Source organism: Glycine max, chromosome 14 (genome assembly GCF_000004515.6).
Source record: "Glycine max cultivar Williams 82 chromosome 14, Glycine_max_v4.0, whole genome shotgun sequence".
Lineage (NCBI taxonomy): Eukaryota > Viridiplantae > Streptophyta > Magnoliopsida > Fabales > Fabaceae > Glycine > Glycine max.
The window spans coordinates 3,867,033-3,877,152 of record NC_038250.2 but is presented as its reverse complement, the minus strand read 5'-3'; the positions used below and the strand labels follow the sequence as shown (position 1 = coordinate 3,877,152).

Here is a 10,120-nt window from a genome sequence, read left to right as displayed (position 1 = left end):
GGAAAAATTGTGTAAATCCTTGCTATTTACTAATTTTAATTGTTGTGTGTATATTTTCTCACAAATATTATATTTTTTAGATATGTGATATAAAAATTACAAACAATAATTCATACAGCATAATTTTTTTGTATTTATCATTATCTATTCATTACTTATTACATTTCGATTTTTTTTCTCTCTCTCTCATCTTTATATGTTTTGTTGTATAATTTGTTTTATGTGAATTATTATTATTATTATTTGGTTGGTTTAATAATTTATTTTATTTATTTAATAGGCATTGACATCTCTAAACATTTAGAAAATAATTGATCTTATTTGTTTGTTGATTAATTTTTTTTGCCTTATATGTTTTTTTTTATTCAATTTTGACTTACGATTTATCTATTTTCCACCATCACAGTGATAAGTGATCCATTATGAATAAGAAATTACAGTCATTATATTAATCAATCTATCTTAATAGGTTATACCATGTATCTTATATACTTGATTATCTCCCCCTCAACTCCCTTCTCATCAACTAGCGCACAAGTAAGGAACCTCACTGAGCATCACTCACATCTAAAAGGAGAACAAAAAATAAAAATCTTTATATTGATAGGGTAAAATTTTTTCTTTAAACTTAATTACAATATATTAATAAAATACATTTTTCCATACTATTGTTTATTTATATAATTAAAAAGTTATATATTTTTAAAATTATAGCTAAGGCAAGTTTGAAGTTTTAATTATTTGATAATTTAAGTATCTTTATATAATCAATATATTAAAATTAAATTCATTTTCTTTTATAACCTAAAATACACACAACAATGTGTCGTTTTCTACAAATCAAAGAGGGTTTGCCTGACTTTTGGATTAGCATTATTAATAACTCAAACCAACCCACAAAATATCATCATATACCTGTCCAAAATTAATGAAAGATATTTTAGAAAAGACGAGTTTGATATTTCCTTGTTATTATGCCTTTATGCATTAATGCTAGCCATTTTTATAACGTCAACTTTTCAAATTGATTGTAAGTATTAATATATTTTATTTAAATATTTACTATATTTTTAACGTAATAAATATTTTTTTTAACAAAAATCAATCCTAATATTTAAAAGGTAAAATACAGAATAATAAAAAACGAACTTTATTGTTTCATGGATTGAAAAATTGTTCTCGAAAGTATGAACTAGAAAATGTAGTATTTCTATGTTTTTTTTTTGAAGTTTTTTAAAAAATAATTTTCGGATATTGTTTATTTCTAAGAAAGTAGTTATAACATGATTTGTTTCATTTTTATTTCTATGTATAATTTTTGGCCAAAATTCTTATTATCTTATAAATGCAAAATATTCCTTAATTTTATTAATACTTATATTTTCTTAACAACTTTTTTCCATCTGAAAAATTCAAATTCAAGGATTTATTTAGAAAATACAAGTCGGCTAAACAAATAAATGTTTAATATGTGACCTAACGTGTGAATCAATCAATGTAAATTGATTTAACTTAATCAATAATTTTACAACAATTATACAAATTATATTAAATATTTAATAGAAGAACTTTAACCCTGCTAATAATTGTGTTAAAGTTTGAACAACGATACCTCTTATTTAGAAGTATAGCTTTAACCCATAAGGGTGTGGTTTGTAACAAAAATAAATAAATAAAATGTTAATATAGAGGTTGGTGTTGTGTGACGTGGCTTATAGCATGATGCTGCAAGCGTATCCGTCACGTGGAGTTCTCTGGCCCTCACATCACTTCAGTCGTGGGGCCCACTCTCGTTCTCCCTACCTCAAATCTCAAAGAAGAAGAGCCACCATACCCACACGCTCTGCCCCTTCTCTCTCTCTCACTCCAAAATCCCAAAACCGAATTCACATTCACAACCACACCTCCGCAATAAAAAAAAAAAAGGTAACCTCCCTCAGTCCCTCGCTCATGGAAGAGCTCTCCGCGGGGCCTCTCGTCCCCGCCGTCGTCAAACCGGAAGCGTCCAAAGGCGCCGCCGTCGCCGCCGACACCTCCGCCGCGGCCTCCGGCGGCACGTTCCCGGCCTCCACGTCGGAGCCGGACAAGGACTTCCTCTGCCCGATTTGCATGCAGATCATCAAGGACGCGTTCCTCACCGCGTGCGGCCACAGCTTCTGCTACATGTGCATCATCACGCACCTCCGCAACAAGAGCGATTGCCCTTGCTGCGGCCACTACCTCACCAACACCAACCTCTTCCCTAACTTCTTGCTCGACAAGGTTCGCCTTCCTTCGCTCTCATCATCATCTCCATTTATTTTACTATTCCGCAATGCTCCTTTTGCAGTAAAACTTGAATTCAGTTCTTGCTTCTGATTTTTTCGTAAACGCTGCGTTTAAGAGAACAATCGTTTAGTTTTTGTGGAATGTATGTAGCGAATGAATGCTGTTTCGAGTCTCTAGATCTTTGTTTTCGCACTGTATTTAGTAATTGCTCCTTCTTGCAATGTTGCTGACTTAAACGTCATAGTTTTTAGTGTGTGTGGTTTGCTCTAATAGTTCCTATGCGATTCCGCAATGCTCGTTTTGCAGTAAAACATGAATTCAGTTTTCACTTGCGAGTTTTGTTTAGTTTTTGTGGAGTGTGTGTGGCGTATGAATGCTGTTTCGAGTCTCTAGATCTTTCTTTTGACACTCCTAATTGCTAATTGCTCCCTGCAATGCTGCTGACTTAAATTTCATAGTTTTTAGTGTGAGATTCGAGCATGATTTTTATCTTCGAAATGCAGCTTATTGTTATACGGTTTCTGTACCACATTTGTAGCTACTGAAGAAGACTTCTGCGCGTCAAATATCAAAAACCGCTTCACCTGTGGAACATTTCCGGCAGGCATTGCAAAAGGTTAGTTGTGCTCTCGCTTTCTCTTGATTAAATTTTGTCTATTGGTAACCATGTTAATTGTGCAATAGTAAGAGGTCTTTGTTGCATCTTACTTTTTATGTTCTGTTAAATTATGAATATAAGTCTAGAGGAAAGTTTATAGTATGTTTATAAATTTCTTTTTTGGACTATCTAATAAAATAGTAGCATATGGAAGAGGATTAAAGGGTAACTTGAGCTGGTTTTAACATTCGTTATGTTATACAATTCTTGCATATGTATTGTATATGCCACTAGATCAAGGAACAAATTATCGGTTTTAACTCTTGTCATTTTATTGTCTAATAGTATATTTTATGTGAGGGTTTTAATCAAGTTGTGGATTCAGTTGTATATTGGTTTTAGTGGAATTCATATTACTCTAGTATATTGAAGATCACTCCATTGTCACATATTTCTGTTTCACGCGAAACTGTGGATCTGTGTTTACCGTTGATGCTTTATTTAGTCTGTGATTCCTTTTTCTGTTTTTAATGTTTGATTTTTGGTACAGGGTTGTGATGTATCAATAAAGGAGCTAGACACCCTTTTGTCACTTCTTGCCGAGAAGAAAAGAAAAATGGAACAAGAAGAAGCTGAGAGAAATATGCAAATATTGTTAGACTTCTTGCATTGCTTACGCAAGCAAAAAGTTGATGAGTTGAAGGAGGTGTGCTTGCTGCAATCTCTCTCCCTCTACTCTAAAGTCTAAACTATTGCTAAGTAGCTAATGTTTCCCATTTTTTTTCTTTCCTGTGCTTGCGGTAGTTGGTCATTATTTACTACTGATTTCCATGTTACATCTATTTTTACTTATTGCAACAATTGGTGTTTCGTGCTTTCATTTGTAGGTACAAACTGATCTCCAGTTTATAAAAGAGGACATTAATGCTGTGGAGAAACATAGAATGGATTTGTATCGTGCACGGGACAGGTACTCTGTAAAATTACGGATGCTTGACGACTCTGGTGGAAGAAAATCATGGCATTCATCAATGGACAAGAACAACAGTGGCCTTATATCTAGTCCTCTAAATCTACGAGGAGGGTTGTCATCAGGGAGCCATACTAAGAAAAATGATGGAAAGTCCCAAATTAGCTCTCACGGGCATGGAGTTCAGAGAAGGGATGCCATCACTGGATCCGATTCACAATATATAAATCAATCGGGTCTTTCTCTAGTTAGAAAGAAGAGGGTGCATACACAGGTTTTCTTGGTTTAAATTTCCATGTTTGAAATTTTATATTTCTATTTTATTTCTAAGTGAATTGTTTTTGGAAACTTTAATGTCTTTTTGGAAAAGCTTTGCAGGCTTAGTTTCTGCCACTATAACTAAAATTAACTAATTAAGACACAAATATCATAATAAAATTTCTTGTGACCCAAAGTTACTATTGAATCCCTATTAGAATGAATATCTTTTCAATCATAGAAACTACTAATTAACCATGGAACAAAAAATGCCTTAAAAAAATTAGCTGAGTAGCAGATGCCATATTGCTTATGAAAAACAAGACTTGTATCAAAACTAGATTCTGTTTTTTATTTTTCTTTGTTTTTATGTTTTATTTATTATTGTCTTGTAACTTAAGTCTGAATTTTGTAAACAAATTTTGGCATATGCCATATGCTGGCTTTTATTTTTTCTGTCACTTAGTTTGCATCTAGAAACATGGTTTATTTTGTCCTCCCCGACTCCTGTTTGATTCCCTTCCTTTGCTCCAGTTCAATGACCTACAAGAATGTTACCTACAAAAGCGACGACATGCAGCTGATAGGCCCCATAGCCAACAAGTAAGAGATATAAATCTCATAAGTCGAGAAGGTTATACTGCTGGTCTTGAAGATTTTCAGTCAGTCTTGACAACTTTCACACGCTATAGGTATAGTTGTCTGTCTTTTTCTGTCATTTCAAATATCCATTCAAATATTTTTAGGACATGGGGGTATTTTCCCGGAAGAATGAACGGATGTCAAATTAGTTAGGAACTGTTAGACTGTATGAGGAGGTTCAATTAGATGAATAGGGGAAAATAAGGTCGAAAGGAGGCATTTAGGGAATTGTATTTTATATTAACTGAGCAAGCTCTCCTTGCTCTGTTCAATTTTAGTCCATAAGTAATCATTCTTTTCTTTTATCCCTTTCCATTGGGGTTCTTAACAGAGTTACAGGTAATAGTGTCAGTTATTTTTTTTTGAGTAAGCAATATACAGTTATCTCCAACCTTTTTGCTTCATTTGAAACAGCCGATTGAGAGTCATTGCAGAACTAAGGCATGGGGATATATTTCATTCAGCAAATATAGTGTCAAGGTGAGTTTGTTGAAATTTCTCAGAACACTTGGTATTCATCTCTTGCATTTTGATGTTTTTTATCATGGCTTTTTTATAAAAAAAACTAATCAATGTTTTTGTTCCAACCTATTGTCAGTTACAATATGGTTGGCATAACTCACAGAGCCATGCTATGGGTGAATGATGGTATTTTTTTTATAATTTAGTATTTTACTCCGTAATCTGTGACTTCGCAATATTATAATAATGATGGTTGCTTTGATTCTAATAGTTGGGATGAAAGGTTTTTACTTTATTTTATTGAATATTGATACGGTTTGGATGCAAAGGGATTTTAACATATGTTTATACACAGGGTTCTGATTAACTTGAATAGTTTATGTTCTTCATCATCATTGTCAGTTTGTCATTGTGCCCCCAATAAAATCTAGTGTTGTTAAGATGCTTAATTAGCTGAATAGTTTCTCAATACACAAATCAAGGCTCTTTGTGCAAAATCCCTTGAAGATCAGCACACCAGCATCCCTACTATGACTTGTCTGCCTGTCTAGATACGAGTTTTAATGGAACATTTAAAACAATGGGTTTGCTATTTCCTGAATGAAATTATATTTATGTTCTTGGAGTGCAATATTCCAGATGTAGTTTGTGTCATGGGTATTTGTTCAAGTCTTTTGACGTAAAATTTAGTCTATAATGGCCTTGTTACCATATTGATGTTTATAAAATTTTAGGTCTTGATCTGCTGGTACTGTGTCAGAACAGTTACATATGGATCATGTTGGTACTAAATTCCTGTTCATATATGTTCACATTTTATTCTAGAGATAGATTATGTGGAAATAATGTACTAGGTACTATGACATGACGGACAAGTTTTTATTTAGTAAGTTGATATCCCTTTTCTTGATCCTATTGTTTTAATATGAAGAAGTTAGACAGAATAAGCTGTATCATTGAATTAAAGTGGTCATGTCAAATTTATATTTTAGTACTTAAATTTTCTGAATTCGTGGATTTAACCATGTATACTGCACTTTGCAGCATAGAGTTTGACTGCGATGATGATTTGTTTGCTACTGCTGGAGTTTCCCGGCGCATCAAAGTTTTTGACTTTTCTGCTGTATGATGGATGACCTTTTACTTCTACTTTTAATATCATTTTTTATTTCTTCTCTTTTGATTGTTAACATTTTTGTAAACTGTGCTTTTTATAGATTCTGTCAATGAATGTTTCATCTATTCCTTAGGCACTCATAGTTTACTTAGAATAAAATATATCACTCATATGAATTATGAACTATGAATACGAGAGTTGCACTGGTGCTATTACTTTCATACCAACTCAACCAATTCATCTTCTTTAATTCAACTACAAAAACTGGTTCACAGGAAAACCTTTAGTCTCATTATTTGACAGAACATATTAGTAATCCTTCAGGGGGTATATGAACTATATGATAAAATAAAAGCATGTAATATTTGAAGTAGAAGCATGTAATATTATGTGATTTACTTCAATCTCCCTGGAAATTTGCAATTATTTGATTTACAGAATTTCTGGTTAAATTTGTTTTGTATTATAAGTGCACCTGTACAACTTAAATGAGAAATTTGCTGCACTATATAATATGATGCTTGAAGGATGGTGCATTTAAAGCTAGTCATAAGGCACATTTGCTGGAGGATTTTCTATTAAAATTAGTGTAAGGGTGTTCACCCTTTAAATGTTGCTTAAACTATTAGTAATACATTATGAAATATGAATACAAAGTAACCATTCCCCATGTTAATACCTTCCAGGTTGTGAATGAACCTACAGATGCTCACTGTCCTGTTGTGGAGATGTCTACACGTTCAAAACTTAGTTGCTTGAGTTGGAATAAATATGCTAAGAATCAAATAGCTAGTAGTGATTATGAAGGAATTGTGACTGTTTGGGATGTAACCACTCGAAAGGTAAATGTTGAATTCAAATGGTCAGTTTGTTCTTGTATCAGCTCTTTGGGTATCTTAATTCATTAATATTTTTTTAATGTCATGTGCTTGCTTAAATTTTCTACAGATTATTTACTCATGGCTATCATTTTTCCTTTTGCAGAGTTTAATGGAATATGAAGAGCATGAAAAGCGTGCATGGAGTGTTGATTTTTCAAGAACAGACCCCTCTATGCTTGTATCTGGTAGCGATGACTGTAAGGTACTTGAAACATTTATTTGGAAGTTTTTGTGCAAGTTTCCCTAAAATGCTTCTGTAATTTCCAATACTTTTGAAATGAAAATCATGCTTTCTGAATTATTATGTATTAGATAGATTTAACCTTTTGTTGTAAAATCCTAGGGGTGGGAATAGGCCAGGTCGGCCTACAGGGGCCTACGACCTGGCCTACATAAAACCTGGCCTGAATTGACCTATTTAATAACGGCTCAGACTTTTTTAAAAGCCTATTAAATTAAATAGACCAAACTTAGGCTTATTAAAAAGTCTTATAAGCCTGATAGACCGGCCTATATTATTTTTTGGGTATCAATATATAATATTATTTTTTGGATAAATTAATTTTTTTTTTGAAACTATCAGACTTTGATTACACATTACTGTTCCATAACTTCTATTCCTATAATCAAGGACTTTAATTATAATTTAGGTGTGAGTCATGTGCCTTTTTATATTCCTCATTATTTTGATTGACTTTTCTTTTTCTTTAACTTTCCTATTACATTCCTACTCAATAAAATATTAAATATTTATTGTGAAGAAGGCTTTTAAAAAGGCTATCAGGCCAGGCCAGACTTTTAAAAAGACCAGGCCGAGCCAAAATAAAAGTCTTTGATAGGCTATAGGCCAGGCTCAGGCCTCAAAGATTCATCGTAGGCTAGGCTCAGGCCTTTCAAAGCCTGACCTGGCCTAACCTATTCCCATCCCTATAAAAATCCTATTCATAGTTGTAGATTTTAAGAGTTTGCCACCTTTGGCATTTTGGTTAGTCAATTCAAATTTTCTTGGCATGGTATCTGTTGTATGATTGAAAGTTATTGATGTAAATGTAATGTCTCTTGTCTTTGAGCAGGTCAAAATTTGGTGTACAAATCAGGAAGCTAGTGTTCTAAATATAGACATGAAAGCAAACATATGCTGTGTCAAATATAATCCTGGATCTGGCAATTATATTGCAGTAAGTACCTTTCATTCAGTCAAAACTTAGATTTGATCCTATCCATGTATTATCTTGTGTCGATCATTCAGCTTAGCTTCCAACTTGTGACATTGCTTGGCATTTCAAAGCAATATACTTTAATTTACTTTATTATAATATTTCCTCAGGAAACAGTTCTTTTGTAATAGTTTGTGCCGATTGTACTTAATAGTTAATATGAATGGTGATATTCACATGATTGGGTTTCCTGTCTGCCCATATATGTATTCTGGATAGTGTATTTCAGGATTTTGCTTTTAGAAGACATTAGATTAGTAGCTGCTTGTATATAAAATTTATCAACAATGATGCACTTGACCTTGCTCCTCTTCTGTAATATCGACTACCCATCTTCCTTATCTGTTTTACTTTTGATATATCTAATATATTTTTTTTCCTGCAACTTTTGATATATCTAATATGTACATTCTTTGCATACTTTTGCAGGTTGGATCAGCAGACCATCACATCCATTATTATGATTTGAGAAATATTAGCCGTCCAGTCCATGTTTTCAGTGGGCACAGGAAGGCTGTTTCATATGTGAAATTTCTGTCTAATGATGAACTTGCTTCTGCATCAACAGATAGTACACTGCGATTATGGGATGTGAAGGAAAACTTACCAGTGAGTAATATGAGCAAAATGATTTCTTGCTATTGATTGGTTAACTATAACCAATCTGCCTGCTAGAAGTCATGTGCTTACCAATAATTTTATACTGAAAATCTAAATATTGACAACTCTCTAATTTCTCATCGCACCAATATTATATTTATTTATGGCATGCTTGATGCTCCTGAGTACCACTTCCTTTTGAATTCAATTAGTTTGCAAAACATTCAAAATGCACTACAAAATTGATTTTGAAGTTTGTCAAGTGGACCAAAGCTGTCCAAAACCTTTGTAAATATTTAAATTTGATTATATTTTTTGTACTTTCTAAAATAAAATATATATTATGTAATATGAATATAATTTTTTCTCATTTTCATTCAAATGTGTACAGGTTCGTACTTTCAAAGGCCATGCAAATGAGAAAAACTTTGTTGGCCTTACAGTAAGCAGTGAATACATTGCGTGTGGCAGTGAAACAAATGAAGTCTTTGTTTACCACAAGGTTTGTGGTTTTCAATCATGTGTCGTTTTCTTGTGCATTTGCCTTTTATGGTACTGAGGATTCAACTGCCCTTTTCAGGAAATCTCGAGACCTTTGACTTGCCACAGATTTGGGTCCCCTGATATGGATGACGCTGAAGATGAGGCTGGATCGTACTTCATTAGTGCTGTATGCTGGAAGAGTGATCGCCCCACTATTCTAACTGCAAATAGTCAAGGCACCATCAAAGTGCTGGTGCTTGCAGCTTGAACACGAGAAAAAAGAATAGAATGTGGAATTGGTATTATCTTTTCCCATGCTATTATGATTGTATCATTTATTAATTGTACATAGTTTTCAAGTGTATATGGCAGGCTTTAGGGATCTTAATGAGATATTAGTTGAGTGCTTAAACCTTTATCAACAAACCTATTTTAAGGGACTGAACTTTAATTTTTAACAATTGAGGACCTCAAATTTATTAAATTTTGTATTAATAAATGCTCAGGAGACAAAATAAAATATCAAATTTGGCATGTGATAATAATGATAATATCAGCAAAGCACCTAGTGTATATGATTTAACTTTTTAAATACATAACTATGATTGTTACTATTGTGTTAAA

The 10,120-nt window shown here is 33.0% G+C and overlaps 1 protein-coding gene across 1 annotated transcript; it reads left to right on the top strand.

The window, feature by feature from the left end:
- The first annotated feature begins 1,800 nt into the window (after nucleotides 1-1,800).
- On the top strand, nucleotides 1,801-9,908 carry LOC100788171 (E3 ubiquitin-protein ligase COP1). The gene is made up of 13 exons (XM_003545549.5): nucleotides 1,801-2,262; nucleotides 2,807-2,884; nucleotides 3,417-3,572; nucleotides 3,754-4,110; nucleotides 4,629-4,786; nucleotides 5,151-5,216; nucleotides 6,243-6,321; nucleotides 7,002-7,157; nucleotides 7,300-7,398; nucleotides 8,270-8,374; nucleotides 8,843-9,022; nucleotides 9,405-9,515; nucleotides 9,594-9,908. Exons 1-13 carry the CDS (start codon nucleotides 1,951-1,953, stop codon nucleotides 9,762-9,764), a joined length of 2,028 nt encoding a protein of 675 aa, XP_003545597.1. The 5' UTR covers nucleotides 1,801-1,950; the 3' UTR covers nucleotides 9,765-9,908.
- The last annotated feature ends 212 nt before the right edge of the window (nucleotides 9,909-10,120 follow it).

What these genes read in the sequence shown, in the direction of transcription:
- LOC100788171 (XM_003545549.5), top strand. Translation starts at nt 1,951, where the DNA reads ATGGAAGAGCTCTCCGCGGGGCCTCTCGTCCCCGCCGTCGTCAAACCG. An exon ending in AAGTTGATGAGTTGAAGGAG is followed by an intron (nt 3,573 to 3,753) that starts GTGTGCTTGCTG and finishes TTTCATTTGTAG; the next exon opens with GTACAAACTGATCTCCAGTT. An exon ending in CTGGTAGCGATGACTGTAAG is followed by an intron (nt 7,399 to 8,269) that starts GTACTTGAAACA and finishes GTCTTTGAGCAG; the next exon opens with GTCAAAATTTGGTGTACAAA.